Source organism: Podarcis liolepis (assembly GCF_965112155.1).
Source record: "Podarcis liolepis genome assembly, chromosome: 6".
Classification (NCBI taxonomy): Eukaryota; Metazoa; Chordata; class Lepidosauria; order Squamata; family Lacertidae; genus Podarcis; species Podarcis liolepis.
In genome coordinates this window covers 98,723,329-98,740,111 of record NC_139559.1, presented here as the reverse complement: position 1 = coordinate 98,740,111, position 16,783 = coordinate 98,723,329, and the positions used below count along the sequence as shown (strand labels likewise).

The 16,783-nt window shown below is 43.1% G+C and overlaps 1 protein-coding gene across 2 annotated transcripts; it reads left to right on the top strand.

The window, feature by feature from the left end:
* Nucleotides 1-603: 603 nt before the first annotated feature.
* On the top strand, nucleotides 604-16,539 carry TNFSF18 (TNF superfamily member 18). 2 transcript variants are annotated; one of them, XM_083507241.1, is made up of 4 exons: nucleotides 604-763; nucleotides 4,519-4,825; nucleotides 14,590-14,620; nucleotides 15,435-16,539. In XM_083507241.1, exons 1-4 carry the CDS (start codon nucleotides 735-737, stop codon nucleotides 15,782-15,784), a joined length of 717 nt encoding a protein of 238 aa, XP_083363367.1. In that variant the 5' UTR covers nucleotides 604-734; the 3' UTR covers nucleotides 15,785-16,539. The 2 variants fall into 2 exon arrangements, 1 of the variants encoding a protein (XP_083363367.1); XR_014527096.1 differs by lacking the exon at nucleotides 4,519-4,825 and having other exon boundaries at nucleotides 605-763; nucleotides 15,435-15,537.
* Nucleotides 16,540-16,783: the final 244 nt, after the last annotated feature.

Genomic DNA, 16,783 nt, shown 5'->3' with positions numbered 1-16,783 from the left:
AAAATCCGCTCAAGGCATCAAGGCAAATGTCAAAACCAAACCTCTTGGAATAGCCCACACTTTTGGAAGTTGTGCTGCTCTTCTGTGCTTTTTTTGTCCTTAAGTCAGATTTTATGAGGTCTAAAAAGACCCAGAAACAACATACGGAAAACATAGCCAGTCAGTGATTTGATTACCACTGCACAGATGACCCATAAAAAGAGAGTAAAACAGAGAGTGGTGATTCCACAGCAAACCCTTTAGGTGGTTTCTGGAAAGGGTTTAATATTGCAAACAGATCGTTCAAATATTGCAACTGGTCTACTGGCATTTTTCAAATTTTTCAATCAGAATCCCCCTAGAATGAATAAATACAGATTAGATTTTTTGAAAGGCACACAATGTTGTGTGGACCTTGCAAACAAACACACATGGATGAGGACCACAGTTTTCACCACAAAGCCCTGTCTGGAAGGCAGCTGGTGAAGTGCAATGGCTGACAGAGCAATCCTGTGCCAGATGTCTGCCAAAGCAAGGCCCACCCCTTTCCGTTGGGCCGGCAGCTGGACAGGCAGCACATCTAAGCTGTGATGCTGAGCCTGGGCTACAGAGGGTGGGCGAAGAACCCATGGCAACTTCTGCTTTCATGTTACTTCTGTTTTTGCCCTTGGTTCAAGAAAATGTAAGTGGAAAACAAGGCTTGAGAAAAAGAGAAGAGAAGACAGGGAACTAAGGCAATGAAAGACTGAGCAGAGATGGCAGCTCTGAAGAAACCCTGCAGTGTGTAAGATATGGGGGGCTGTATGCTGTGGGGCAGGTTGGGGGGCGTGAGGGAGACAGGTCCACATACAGAGTGATTAGAGGAGGACCTGGAGCAAAGTATGTGATCATAGAATCATAGAATCATAGAATCATAGAGTTGGAAGAGACCACAAGGGCCATCGAGTCCAACCCCCTGCCAAGCAGGAAACACCATCAGAGCACTCCTGACATATGATTGTCAAGCCTCTGCTTAAAGACCTCCAAAAAAGGAGACTCCACTACACTCCTTGGCAGCAAATTCCACTGTCGAACAGCTCTTACTGTCAGGAAGTTCTTCCTAATGTTTAGGTGGAATCTTCTTTCTTGTAGTTTGGATCCATTGCTCCGTGTCCGCTTCTCTGGAGCAGCAGAAAACAACCTTTCTCCCTCCTCTATGTGACATCCTTTTATATATTTGAACATGGCTATCATATCACCCCTTAACCTCCTCTTCTCCAGGCTAAACATGCCCAGCTCCCTTAGCCGTTCCTCATAAGGCATCGTTTCCAGGCCTTTGACCATTTTGGTTGCCCTCCTCTGGACACGTTCCAGTTTGTCAGTGTCCTTCTTGAACTGTGGTGCCCAGAACTGGACACAGTACTCCAGGTGAGGTCTGACCAGAGCAGAATACAGTGGCACTATTACTTCCCTTGATCTAGATGCTATACTGTTTGCTTAATGATCTGCTCCAGAATCTTCCCTGGTATTGATGTCAAACTGACTGGGCGGTAATTATTTGGGTCCTCTCTTTCCCCCTTTTTGAAAATAGGGACAACATTTGCCCTCCTCCAGTCTGCCGGCACTTCGCCTGTTCTCCAGGAATTCTCAAAGATGACTGCCAGTGGTTCTGAGATCACATCTGCCAGTTTTTTTAATACTCTTGGATGCAGTTCATCTGGCCCTGGAGACTTGAATACATCTAAACTAGCCAAGTATTCGTGTACTATCTCCTTAGTTATTCTGGGCTGTGTTTCCTTTGCTGAATCATTTGCTCCAAATTCTTCAGGTCGGGCATTGTTTTCTTTATCGGAGAAGACTCAGGCAAAGAAGGCATTGAGGAGTTCAGCCCTTTCTGTGTCCCCTGTTTGCATTTCACCATCTTCTCCTCTGAGTGACCCCACTGTTTCTTTGTTCTTCCTTTTGCTACGAACATACCCATAAAAGCCTTTTTTGTTGCTTTTAACCTCTCTAGCAAGCCTGAGTTCATTCTGTGCTTTAGCTTTTCTGACTTTGTGTCTACACGTGCTGGCTATTTGTTTGAATTCCTCTTTGGTGGTCCCCCCCCTCTTTTCCATTTTTTGTACACATCCTTTTTTAATCTTAACTCAGTTAAAAGTTCTTTAGATAGCCACCCTAGCTTCTTTAGGCACCTTCCATGTTTCTGTCTCATTGGTATTGCCTGACGTTGTGCTTTTACTATCTCCCTCTTAACAAACTCCCAGCCATCATGAATTCCCTTTCCTTTTAGTATTACTGTCCATGGGATCTCACCCAGCACTTCCCTAAGTTTTATGAAGTCGGCTTTCTTAAAGTCAAGAAATTGAGTCCTAGTATGCTTGGCTGCTCCTTTCCGCTGTATAGTAAACTTCAGAAGAGCATGATCACTCGCGCCTAATGATCCTTCCACTTCTACCCCACTAACCAGGTTATCAACACTGGTTAGGACCAGATCTAAAATGGCTGTTCCTCTTGTTGCTTCTCCCACTTTCTGGACAATGAAGTTGTCTGCAAGGCCAGTGAGGAATCTGTTTGACCTTATGCTCTTGGCTGAGTTTGACATCCAACAAATATCCGGGTAATTGAAGTCCCCCATTACTACTATCTCCCTTCCTTTTGCATGCTTGGCCATCTGTTCCAGGAAGGCATCATCTATGTCTGGCTTGGGGATCTATAGTAAACTCCCACAATGAGGTCTCTGTTATTCTTCTCTCCCTTAATTTTGACCCAAATGCTCTCACTTTGGCTTTGAGGTTCTAAATCTTGGATCTCTTCACAGGTATACACATCCCTGACATATAACGCCACTCCTCCTCCTTTCTTGTCTGGTCTGTTTCTCTGAAATAGATTGTATCCCCCCCATTATTACATTCCAATCGTGGGACTTATCCCACCAGGTTTCAGTGATTCCTATTATGTCATATTTAGTTTGCTGTACCAAGAGCTCAAGCTCATCTTGTTTATTTCCCATGCTTTGCGCATTAGTGTACAGACATTGAAGTCCATTAATCATTCCCCTGTGTCTCTTATTTAAGGATTTTTTCCTCCCACCACTAGGTCTGCGTGCTGTTTGCTCCATTTGGTCTATGACATTTGGATGATCATCTTCATCAATTGATAGACTCCTACCTTCAGGAGCACTGTCTCCCTCCCCCACATTAGTCAGTTTAAAGCCCTCCTGATGAGGTTTCTGAGATTTTTGGCAAAAACATTTCTCCCAACCGTTGTGAGGTGCAGCCCATCACTTGCCAGAAGTCCATCTTCAAGAAACTGCAGTCCGTGATCTAAGAATCCAAACCGTTCCTGTTTACACCATTTGCAAAGCCAGCTGTTCACTTCCACTATTTTTTCCTCTCTCCCTGGGCCATGTAGTTCAACTGGGAGGACAGATGAGATGACAATTTGTGCATTTAGTTGCTTCAATTTCCTGCCGAGAGCCTCGTAGTCTCTTTTGATCTTCTGGAGGCTATTGCTTGCAGTGCCATTGGTTCCCACATGAACCAAGAGGAAGGGGTATTTGTCAGTAGGTTTTATGATTCCTTGCAGTCGTTCAGTTACATCTTGGATCTTAGCCCCGGGGAGACAGCACACTTCCCGAGACATCTTGTCAGGCCCACAGATCACTGCTTCTGTTCCCCTCAGTAGGGAATCCCCTATCACCACTACACGCCTCCTCTTAGGTTTGGTCGGGGTTCTTCCGTGAGCTGTCCGTTCCAAGGTTGCCTGCACATTCCCTGAGGACTGATGGCCTAAAAAGAAAACAATGGCAGATGGGGACGTGGCAAATGATGGAATGAGGAGCAAAGAGAAGCTAGGAATGGAGCCAAACGACACGAGGCTCAGAGACAGAAGGGATGGTGCAGCCTTGGCATGCAAGAAGGATCAGGCAGAGGAGAGCCAGTGGGGCAGACTGAAGGTTGCTGCCTTCAGAGGGGAACCCTGCCAGTTGCAACTTCTTCTGCTGAAGCATTTGCAGCCCTTAAGGAGGACAACAAGAATCAGGAAGCAGAGGCAGGGACTTGATTTCATATATAGATTTGAGCCATTCAGATGGCTTGACTGCACATTCCTAATATTAAGTCAAAGCTTTTGAAACTCACGTAGTTCAGATACTTGGACTGTTTCACAAGGAAAACCAAAACTCTTGTACATATTGACCTTATGTCTCTTAAACTTTAGATAAAAATAAATTGCAGTACATTGTATTTCATTATGCAGTGCCCTTTTACAACGCTTCATAGACGTAAGCTAAGGTTACCCAAACGTCCCCGTTTCCTGGGGACAGTCCCTGTATTTACAAATCAGTCCCTTGACAAAATCCAGTGAAGTTGAAAAGTGTCCCCAGATTCATTGAAAAAAAAATCTGGTAACCTTAACGTAAGCAGCTGATGTGATTGTCTTCCTCAGCAGCCCTCTCCTGTCCTTGGAGCAGTTTCATTTCACAGCCTTTGTGGGGTTTTGAGCCAGAGGAGAGTTCCTCCTCCTACGTCAGTTTCGCTCAATGTGTCTCCTCTTCTACAGCCCAGACTGTGATGAAATACAAACTCCACCCCTTGTTAAAGAAGGTAACCTCCAAGCATATAAATATCTTTCCCATGGCTCAGGGCTACTAACTTCTGGAGACGTTTTAAGGAGTTCCAGTAAGCACAGGCTGGCTGGAGCTTCTGCCATGGAGGCGCTGGCTTTCACAGAGGGGCCCAACCCTCACAGTGACCCCCAAACAGCAAGAAACTATAGGATTACCCTGTGTCTTGCAGCATGTTTGGTCATCTTGATGCTGGTTTTACTTCCATTTTCTATCGCCTGCATTCTTCTCCATCACAAACAGGTAAGCAGATAACAAACCTCTATAGAAAGACTTATTTAAAACATTTTCCTCCTACTCTTCAGCTGAGAAAGCTCCCAGAGTGAGATCATTAACAAAATAAGCCAGTCGTTGCCCTCAGGTTTACAACCACAAGACAGCAGAAAAGGCGAGGGGGGGAGGGGGCAAGCAAACAGGGGCTCCAGTGCTTGCGAGTTACAAAGTTCTTGCGAGGATCCCCTTGAGGGAGGAGCGCCCAGAGGGGTGAGTGCCAAGGGGTGCCCCCCAATTCTCATCTTTGATGCTGCTGCTGCAGCCCAGTGGAATGACTGATGTTAGTATATCGATGATTTGTATTAATTAGTAGTTGTAACAATTTTATGTCTATGGTAACTTTATGGGAAATACAATACTGGAACTTGGCAGCATTGGTCTAGTGGAATTTTAAGGAAGAGCCAGTGCAAAATAGTTATTAGACTGCTGTGACTCAGGAGACCCCAGGTCATAAAGCCACGAAACATCTTTGGGGCCATTCATGCGCCCCCGGCCCTTGTGGCGTGGATAAAACGGGGAAGGGGAGAAACCATACCTGCCCCCTAAAGCTCCTTGGGAGGTGGGATAGAAGAGGCATCAATGAATCTCTGCCCTACGGCAGGGGGGGTGCTTTTCTTCCCATGGCCCAGGTGTTACCGACAGGTGGTGTCTGAAGGAAAAGTGGGTGAAGCAACAGGTGTGGGTCTTACCTTCAGTGGTGAAGCAAGTCGCTCAGGCGCCTGGGGTGGCATGCCCAGGGGCGGGGCGAGCTGCCCATAGGGACGGGGCACACTGTGGAGCCTCCAGAGTCTGCCTGCCTCCTCCCACTCAGCCGTCCTACAGCTGGGGGGGGGGGGAGCAGCGGGCAGACCGTTTGGGCAGTGCAGAGCCTGCACGCACCCAAGCCAACGTGTCTCTCTCAGGAGAGACGCGTGGCTCGGGCACGCTGCAGGCCCCGTAGAGAGTGTTGCATGGCATTTTGTCACCCCCCTCAGTGGTGACACCCGGGGCAGCCCCCTTCCTCCACCCCTGCTTACCTTTTCACAGCAGGCTCCCCTCCAGCCACTCAAGCATACTAGATGCCCCCACCGCTCTATCCTAGAACCGGGCGACAATGCCAACCAGGCAAAAAAAAGCCCCTCAGGTTGCCTGGAGAGTGTGGCCTGGCAAGAGGGTGTGAGGCCTGGAAAGAGTGTCAAGGGCCAGGTATAGGGGCCTGGAGGGAAATAGTTGGTCCCAGAACTGAGGTTCCCCGTCTGTGCTCTATGAGATGTTATTTTAAGCTCCTCCTTGTCCATGGTCAGAGGAGCTGTGACAAAGCACTGTGGCTTCCACTAATAGCACAAATCACAGAGTCATAGAATTATAGAGCTGGAAGGGACCCTGAGGATCATCTAGTCCAACCCCCTGCAAGGCAGGAATATGCAGCTGTCCCAGACGGGGATCGAACCTGCAGCCTTGGCGTTCTTAGCACCAGACTCTGGCACACCCTGCTCCCCGGCTCATGAGGTGCAGTTCCATGACAATTGTTCATCAGGTCAGGGTTGCAGGGGAAGCCAGCCAGCCAGAACTCTGAGTTCTTTAAGAAAAGTAGTCTATTATTTATATGGGCCTTGTGAGGATTCAAGCAGAGGCACTGGCGTAAACGAGCAGCGCACCTCAAATCGTTGCAAGCAGAATAATTATGTGCCTGACTCAGGAATGAGGTTGAAATTCAATTTGGTTCACATTTGCCTGGTTTGCACTTTCAGAAACAATATGCAAAGTGAAATGGTCATCTGTCAAGATTCTCCCTTTGCCAGTTCTCCAGCCCAGCAATGTGTACAAAAATGCAAGCACAAAGGTAAAGCTTGCATCCTTATTCAAGTATAATAATGAAGATCTGAAGAAGAAGGAACTGATGACTCGTTTCCTTTTTGCTTCATGAGGAACAATAGCTAAATACTGGGGGAAATTCAGTTTATGACTCTAGAATATGGGTACACTAGTGGCCAAAATTGTGGAAACATTTCCAAGTGTATTTCCAAGGTTTGATGGCTCATAACACCGCTTCTTCTTTTTTAGTAATACCATAAAATATCAATGGAATGAAGAATGTAATGTAACAAAGTTTGTTCAATTATCTGAATTCTATCAAAAGTTATAGCCAAAGAACCAGAAAAAGGAAGCACAACTTGCTTAGGTTGATATGCAGTAGCTTTCCTTCATTTGAATGTAGCCAATGAGCAGGAGTGTTTAGAGAGCCAATCGGGTGTCATCTTGTTTTGGCAATGATTCAGTCAGGTCACGGTAGGATTCAGCTACTGATGGTATGTACTAGAGCTGAGAGGACATTGGTCAGTGTGTTGTGTGATTGCTATCAAGTTGGTTGGGTTTTTTGTGTTCTTTCATTTAGTGAGCTTGTAAAACATAATAAATAACTTTAAAGAAATGGCGCAGAGTTGACTGGTCACCCAGAAAGTGAAGTAAAATAGTACTATTAAGTGAACAAAGCTAAAGTTATAAAGAAATTAGAAGAAAGAGACTCAGTCACTACAAAATTAGACTGGTAAAGGCAGGAAAAGGTGCACAACAGCAAGTGATGATAGAGGAATTGAGAGACTGTGCCCACATAACAGAAGAAAATCGTCTGAGTGTATACAAGATGACATGGCGTGATGTAATGTGAAGTTGAGTGCAAGGACAGTTCGGTGCAGACTGCAGGAATATGGTCTAAATGCTAGAATTCCAAGGGAAAAGCCATTGCTATCTTTCAAACAAAGGTTGAAAAGGCTAAACTGGGCTAAACCCATGTTAACTGGACAGCAGAACAATAGGACAGTGTTATTTGGAGTGATGAGACCAAAATCTCTTTACTCGGTCGTGAAATATGTGAGAAGAATTGCAGAAGATTTACATCTTCCTTTTATTAAGATAAAGGTAAAGGACTCCTGGATGGTTAAGTCCCATTGAATTTGACTCTGGGGTTGTGGCATTCATCTCGCTTTCAGGCCAAGGGAGCCGGCGTTTGTCCACAGACAGCTTTCCGGGTCATGCGGCCAGCAGGACTAAACCGCTTCTGGCACAACAGGACACTGTGACGGAAGCCAGAGTGCATGGAAACGCAGTTTACCTTGCCACCACAGCACAACTGTGTGGAAATGATTTTTGAATTTGCAATTACCTTCAACGGATTGATAAAAACAGAAGATGGAAATTATGGTTTCTAGCTAAAGTACAGCTTATTTGTCTTGGAAAGGAGATAAAACAAATACGTTTGGACATATGCTTGTTACAAATGGCAGAAAGCCAGATTTCCTCCGTTTTGGGATGTGTCACAGTGGAAAATCACAGACATGAGAAAAGTGAAAGTGAAATGCCACGGACAGGAAAATAAACAGCCACACAGAAATATACTATATTGGTCTAACCTGCTTGCCAGACGAACTAACGAAGGATCAACATCAGATTGTCTTATTGGAATTACCTGGACTAATTAAAGAGAAGCAGTACAAATATGAGATCATCATCACCCCCCGAACCTCAGAGCATGGGAAGTCAACCAAAGATTTATAATTTGGCATAAAATTCAGACTGTTTGTTAATTTTATAATTTGGAATGTTTTTAATGTGGTTTTAATTAGATTGTTAAAATGGAAAACTTAATAAATATTATTATAAAAAAAATAAAAAAATAAAACAAATTCAGAGAAAGCTATTACCGTATTTTTCGCTCTATAGGACGTGCCGGACCATAGGACGCACGTTGTTTTAGAGGGGAGAACAAGAAAAAAAACCTCTCCCCCTCTCTGCCCAGTGCCCCTTCAGCGAAGCGGCAGGAGGCACTGCGCCGAGAGGGGGAGAATTCCCCTCCCCTTGTTCTCCCCCTCTAAAACAAGGTGCCCTTCAAGGTCCGTTCAGTTGCCTTCAGGCGGCTACCTTGGAAGCCGGGAGAGCGAGAGGGGTCGGTGCGCACCCACCCCCTCCCTCTCCAGGCTTCAGGTTCCTTTTGACCTGCTCTTTGGGGCTGGCGGGGGGAAGCCCACCGCCAGTCCCAAAGAGCAGGTTGGGGAGCAGCGGAAAGGCGTGCAGCCTTCTGCTGCTCCCCAAGCTTGTGTTGCTGGCGGTGGGGGGAAGCACTGCTTTCCCCCACCACCAGCCCCAAAGAGCAGGTCGGGGAGCAGCAGAAAGGCGCGAAGCCTTCCCGCTGCTCCGCAAGCTTCTCGGGGCTGCCGGGGAAGCCCGGGGCTATGGCTTCTTTAGCCCCGTCCCCCCTCTCCCGGCTGGAGGCGCACGACTAAAGAGGAAGCCAAGACACCGAGCGGGATGCTTCCCGCTTGCTGTCTTGGCTTCTGCCATAGCCGCTCTCCAGCCGGGAGAGGCTGCCCACGGCTATGGCAATTCCCCCACCTCCCGCAAAAGCCCACAGGAGCCGCGCACCCTTTAAGGAGCGTGAGGCTTCTGTGGGCTTTTCTACGAGGAGGCAGAAGGGACTGATTGGCCGCGTCAGTCCCTTCTCCCTCCTGAGGAAAAGCCCGCAAGAGCCACGTAGAGCTTGTGTGCGGCTTTTGGGGGCTTTTCCTGCCTGCCTCCCCCCTGCATTCGCTCCATAGGACGCACACACATTTCCCCTTCATTTTTTGGAGGGGAAAAAGTGGAGGGGGAAAAGAGCGAAAAATACAGTAATTAAAAATGTCTCGTATTAGTGAAAATAATATACAAAATGCATTACATTACAAGAAATTGCATAGGAAAATGTCTACTAGGAGAAATTCGCACTAAGAAGCTGATCAATTCTCAAGATGACTTTTAAAAATTAATTCACAGACTGATCTGGAAATGATTGGATAAACGAGAAAGATACTTTTTATAATAATAATATTTGAATTATTATTTGTTTATGTATTTTTAATAATCTTTATTAGTTTCCCACATAAACATATATACATAGATAACAAGTCATACAAAGCAAAAGTAACGAAAGTAAAGAAAAAAAGAAAAAAGGAAAATACAGTATATTACAATTAAGTAACAAGTTAAAATGTAAAACTTCCAATCATTCTCATTATACTACTTATATTGTCTATGTTTTCTCACACAGATTTATATTATTTCACATTATTTTTATATATTCCGATAAGATTTCTGATACACTTTTTGCTTACAAGTATCAATCTAGTTCCGCAAGTATGTTGTTGTTTGTACAATACAATTTTAAATGTTCCTTAAATATTTTCCACTCTGCATATACTTTCTGGTTTGAAACTCCTCTGACTCTTCCCGTCAGTTTTGCTAGTTGCAGGTACTCTGTCATAAGAGTCTGCCACTCTGTGTCACAGTTGGTAGTGTTTCATTTTTCCAGTTTCTTGACACTATTATTCTAGCTGCTGTGATTGCATCCATAAACAATGGTCTTATACTTTTTAAAAAATCTATTGGTAGTATACCTAATAGGAAGATCTCTGGGGGTTTTTTAAATGTAAATTTAAATAACTTTTTCAGTTCGCTGTAGATGTTGTTCCAAAATTCAGGGATAACCAGACAGTTCCACCACATATGAAAATATGACTCTATGTCCTTTTTGCATCTCCAGTATGTTGACAACCTGCCTTTATACATTTTAGCGAGTTTTAAAGGGGTGTGATGCCATCTGTATAACATCTTCATAGTGTTTTCCCTGAGGTAGCATGCCCTGAATTTAATATCTGTCCTCCACAATCTTTCCCATTGTTCCATGTAGATATTGTATCCAAGGTCCTGCACCCACCTTACCATTACTAGTTTAACTTCTTCCTCTTTTACTTCCCATTCTAATAAGTAGTCATAAATTCGTGAAATGTGTTTTCCTTTATTGTGGGTTAACTCTTTTTCAAATTTGGATGTTTCTTTTGCAATACCTTCTTTCTTATCTATACACAGTCTTTGGTTTAACTGAAAATATTGGAGCCAATTCGACAGGTGGCTTTTGATTTCATCATATTTCTTCAAAGTTGGCTCATCTTTATCCGCTTCTAGTAATAATCTGTACGTGGGCAACTCTCTTTTCATATTCCTCTTTTTAACTGCTATGACTTCTGCGGGTGAGGTCCACATTGGTATCTTTGGCTTCAGTAATCCTTTATATTTAATCCATATCTTATAAAACGATTTTCTTATCACATGGCTCAAAAACCCCTTGTGGACCTTCACTTTTTCATATATTAAGTAAGTGTGCCATCTGTACTGATTGTCGTGGCCTTCAAGATCTAACACATCAGTATCTTTTAAAGTGAGCCATTCTTTTAGCCATACCAATCCTGCAGTTGCATGGTATAATTCTAGGTCTGGAAGCGCAAAGCCTCCTCTCTCTTTTTTATCTGTTAGTAATTGGAGTTTAATTCTCGGTTTCTTTCCGTTCCAAACAAATCTTGCTATTTCCTTTTTTCATTCTTGGAAATATTTCAATCTTCCCAGGATTGGTATTGTTTGGAACAAAAAAACCATTCTGGGAAGAATATTCATGTTCACTGCTGAGATTCTTCCCCAAATATGTATTTTTTAAAAAGATCTTTCCAGGATTTAATGTAGTTGTCTTCATACAGGTTTATACTTTTGGTTCATATCCAGATCCCCAGATATTTAACCTTTTTTTAAATTTCCAGGCCTGTTCTTTCTTGTAATTCTCTTTTCTCTTCCTATGTTAAGTTTTTGGTCATTATTCTTCCATATTTTCTTTTGTTGTTGTTTAGTCATTTAGTCGTGTCCGACTCTTCGTGGCCCCCTGGACCAGAGCACGCCAGGCACTCCTGTCTTCCACTGCCTCCCACAGTTTGGTCAAAATCATGCTGGTAGCTTCGAGAACACTGTCCCACCATCTCGTCCTCTGTTGTCCCCTTCTCCTTGTGCCCTCCATCTTTCCCAACATCAGGGTCTTTTCCAGGGAGTCTTCTCTTCTCATGAGGAGGCCAAAGTATTGGAGCCTCAGCTTCACGATCTGTCCTTCCAGCGAGCACTCAGGGCTGATTTCCTTCAGAATGGAGAGGTTGGATCTTCTTGTAGTTCATGGGACTCTCAAGAGTCTCCTCCAGCACCATAATTCATATTTTACTAATTAGGTCTATAGCTGCTGGTATGCTTTGTTTCAGATCTTGTGTTGTTGCAATTAGATCGTTGGTGAATGCTCTAACTTTATAAGACTTTTTCCCACTCACTATTCCTTTTGTATTTTCGTCTTTCCTGATATTTTGTAAAAGTGGTTCTAGGGCTAATATAAATAACAGAGATGACAAAGGGCATCCCTGTTTTGTCCCTTTTGCGATGGGGATATTTTCTGTAAGGTTGCCATTTATAAGAAGTCTAGCTCTTTGTTGGTGATATATTGCTTCAATTCCATTTCTAAATTTTGTTCCTAGTTCCATTATTTCTATCTGTTTTTTCATAAAATGCCAGGAGACATTGTTGAATGCATTTTCCGTATTGAGTAATAACAGGGCTGCCTTTTTATCACTTTTAGCTTCTAGATATTCCAAAATATCAACAATGTTTCTGGTATTTCCTGAAATTTGCCTTCCTGGGAGAAACCCCGTCTGGTTTGGGTGAATGATTCCTCTGAGAGCTTCTTTAAGCCTGCTTGCCAATATATTGGCAAAGAGTTTATAATCACAGTTTAATAGTGATATTGGCCTGTGACTGGATATTAACTCTGGGTCACCTCCCTGTTTAGGTATTAGTGTTACATAGGCTTCTTTCCATGAGTTGGGGATTTTCCCTTGATTAAGGGTGTTATTCATTATTTCGGTTAGTGGTATTAAAATCTCTTCCATTTTTTTATAGAATTCCACTGGGAGACCATCTGGGTCTGGTGTTTCCCCTGTTTTAGCCTTCTTGATTGCATTCCTGATTTCTCATGTTGATATCAGAGCATTAAACATTTGGACTTTCTCTTTTTTAACCTCTGGGATTTTCTGTTGGGTTACATAATCTTCTACTTCTTCCCCTATGTCTACATTTTTAAAATACAAATCTTCATAATATTTAAGAAATTTTTGTAATATTCTTTTGGGATCACCTATTTTTATTCTGTTGATTTGTTTTTCCTTTTTCCTTTTTTGAGTTGTTTATGTGCAAATTCAAAATTGTTCTGTTTAAACATTTTCAGATTCCATTAAATTTCTTGCTCTATTTTTGACTTGTATTCTGCCTGTAATAATTTGATTCCTTTTTTTAATTTTTTCATTGTTTAATTGTTTATTCAGCTCTTTTTCCTTTTCCTTTATTTCTTCTAACAATCCCATTTTCTCCTTATCGCTTTCTTTTCTTTGTAAGGCATTTTGTTTTATAAAGTATCCCCTAATAACCGCCTTGCCAGTGTCCCATATTGTTCTAACGTCACACACTTGTTTATTATTTAATTCAAAATATTCCTTCAATGTATTTTTAGTAGCCTCTACTATTTTTTCCTCTTTCAATAAAGATTCATTCAATTTCCATCTCCTTGTTCCTGTTCTCCAATCTGATTTTATTCTTAATAAGACCGGGTTATGGTCTGAGATTGTTTTTGGTATAATCTGTGACTCCTCAATCCTTTTAAGCATATCTATGGAAATCTATATGGAGTCTATCCTGCTAGCCGATTTATTTGGTTTGGAAAAATACGTATATTATCTCTCTAGCCCATGCTTATATCTCCAAGAGTCTTTTAAGTCAAAGCTTTCAGTCATATTCACAAAGCTAGACTGTAATTTCCCCTGTCCTTTATTCCCTCCAGATCTGTCTAGTTGTGGGTTTATTACCCCATTAAAGTCTCCGAGGAGTAATACTTTATCTTCCAGGTAATCCAACAACTTTGTTTCTAAGTTCTTGAAAAAAGCTGCTTTTTTCTCATTGGGAGCATACACCCCTACTATAATAATTTATAGTAATATTATTATTATTATATTTGAATTTATACCCCTCCTTTTTCCCTGACAGGGACTCAAGGCAGCTTATGGACAAGCTCGCTCATCCTTCCTTCCCTCTGTGGCTGGGTACCCCCATCCCGAAGGGGACACAATTCAGCTTGGTGGCCAAGGGAGGGGGGAGGGTAGCAGGTGGCAGCGGCAGCTCTTTTGGGGAGGGGGAGGCCTGCTGGGGCTTCCCCTGATTACAGTGAAATGCTGCTCCCAAGATGGAACATGGTCTGCTGGCAGCTCCTTTTCCCACTGGAGCTGTTGTGCTGCTACAACTCATGAGTGCTGGCTCTCAGTGATATTCATGCTGGCAGCATCTTCACAAACATCTGAGGAGGAGAGGCCTGCTGGGCTTCTCCCACCATCAGATGCGTTTCTGCTTGCCCCCGATACTCTGTCCTGGAACCCGAGATGAGTTTCTCTTCTTGGAGATGGGATAATGGGCAGCAGAATCAATTTTCAATCATTATCTCAGATATGTAAAGCCTGCAAGGGTTTTGGGGCATTGGAACAAGCCTGATTCCTCTTCAGGTGAGTCTAAGCCTGTTTGCCCATCTCCATTTGCCACTAATGCCAAGTACTGTTTACAAAAGATGAATTACGCTTTTGTTAACTAAGAGCTGCTTTTATCTGAGAGCGAGAAACAGTTTGAATGCTGTGTTTGCAGATTTTCTCCCCCCCCCCCCCCGGAAGTCAAGTAGCATTTTGGCCTCACAGCAACATGTGAGGTAGGTTAGGCTGAGAGACTGTGACTTTGTGGCCAAATAGAGATTGGACCTGGGTGCCCCCGTATGAAAGGAATACTTGAGTAATTACATAGTGAATTCCCAACTTTTCTTTTCTCCACAGTCACCCAAGACTTGCTGGATTCATGGATCTTGTAAGTACTCAGATCTGCTTGATATTTTTTTAAATTACCATCTTTTATTTATTTAAGACACTTCTATACTTCTTTTCATCAAATATGTCTCAGGGTAGTTAAAATGATGAAGGACAATTCTACTATTGTGATTACTATTCATCCATCCATTCAGTTTCATAATGAGATTGAGGAAAGCTGATTATTTCTTGAAGTTTCCTCTGCCCCCTTCACTGGTGCTGCCTATGCAAAAGCAAGGCATAAGGACTAATTCTGCACACACACAGGATCTGAGTGTGAGGTTGACTCAAAGTCTCTCTCATATTGAATGAACATGAGGGAGTTGCAGGGCTGTTGCTGCATGTCCTAACCCCCCCCCCCAGCTGTGCATGTTAGCCAGGCACCTCCACCCTTGTGTGATGGGGCTCTACACGCATACCGAAGTATTGGTACTGAACTTCTCCACATCCAATTAGCCCAGGATCCCTCCCCTCATGTGCAGGAACTCCTTACACATACATCAGCGTGTTGGGCAATCGTCACATGGTTTGCAGAAGTAAAAAAAACCCTAAAACAGCTCGGGGGCCCTGCCTCCCCCCAAAAAATTAGCTCAGTGAAGGCTGAGCTTCCTCTGTAGCCACAGAATGCAAAAAGCTAGTTGGAAAAGAAACGTGGAAGTACCTAGGAGACAGAGGTGACTGGTTAGAACACTGGAAAGGAGGCCTAGGAAGTGAGACTGTCGGATACCATTTTGCTGCACATAATAGTACAACAACAATAACCATTTTTTGTACTTTGTTTTTGGTGTTCTTCTCCCCTGGTTTATGCCTGCAAGCTCCAGTCCCTTCTGACAAAACCATCCATTGGGAATGGAAACCCATTTGCCCTGGCTCTGCACTGACTGCAAGTCCCTCCTCACTGGAAATCTTGGAAAGTGGAATGTATTTTGTCTATGCTTATGTGGCCCTTACGGAGGAGGCCTCGACTGAACATCGCTTTTCTGTTTACCTGATGGCTGACTCTCAAGTTCACAGTGTTTTCCAAGGGCCCAATGCTATGCTTGCATTTATAAACATGGGAAGGCCATATTTCCTGAAAAATGGAATAAAGTTGCACTTGGACATTAATGAAGGACTCACACATATTGACAGCAATAGAACATACTGGGGGATTTTAAAAATTTAACAAAGGCATCAACCTGTGTCAGCTTTTACTAAGTTGAAAGAACTTGCAGAATTAATTCCAGAGGGGGATTCTGGATTTCTCAGCACTACACCAAGGCGTTTGCCCATGTTCCTGGAGGTCGGCTGGTTGCCCAGTCTTTGCCTTACATTTTCCAAGACCATATGCTTTGGCTTAGCTTCACTCCAGCCAACAGGCAGACTAGATCTTCTTGCACAAAGGAAGCAGAAACTGCAATTCCTTGACTCACCCAAGACACATTTGCACCATTTAATTGAATATCCTGCCTAAACCAAAGATGGACGGAAGGTGAACCTAGATGTACTGCTAGATTTCTGGGTAATGTGCAGTAAATTTGCAAGAATCTCTGACTCCCAATTGTCTAACAGTCACAACAACTAAAAAGCCTCCACCCCCACCCCCAAATTTGCTGAGAGATAACATTGTGGGGAGGGAACCAGAAGGGGATTTTTGTTTGAAAGAATTTGTGAATGAACTTGTGATCACTATCATAACTAGCCTCACAAATTCCTGAACTGAGCATATCCTTAGAGGTGTTCCCTTCATTTAATTATTCGTATATATATCTGCCTATCTTTTTAGGATAAAAAACACTGACTTGAATGTCATTGGGCTTCTTCACACTTGCCTTTTGCCTGACTCTTTTCAGGCAGAGATATGTGCTTTTTTTTGTAAATAATTTTTTATTACTTTTTGACAGTTACATTTTCACAAATAAAAGCAGTAATTAACTCACATTTCTACCAAATCTAAATTTATACAAGTACCTTCTCTTTGAGATTTTTTAAATCTCTGGACTTCCCCCCATACCCACTTCTGGTTCCTTATATTAACCCAGTTCTTCTGCATTTCCATACTTACACTTTTCCAATTATTATTTCCCTTAATTTTATCTAATTTTCTACTAGTTGCAAGCATTTACTTAAAATCCTGCCAATGTATCAACTTGTTTACAGTATTATTTGCACATAAACAATAAAC

Bases quoted from the DNA above. Each gene is read 5' to 3' on its own strand.
- TNFSF18 (XM_083507241.1), top strand. From the start codon at position 735: ATGGCAGCTCTGAAGAAACCCTGCAGTGT. The intron at 4,826-14,589 runs GTAAGCAGATAA...TTTTCTCCACAG, and splicing joins TTCTTCTCCATCACAAACAG to TCACCCAAGACTTGCTGGAT. The intron at 14,621-15,434 runs GTAAGTACTCAG...TATGCCTGCAAG, and splicing joins TTGCTGGATTCATGGATCTT to CTCCAGTCCCTTCTGACAAA.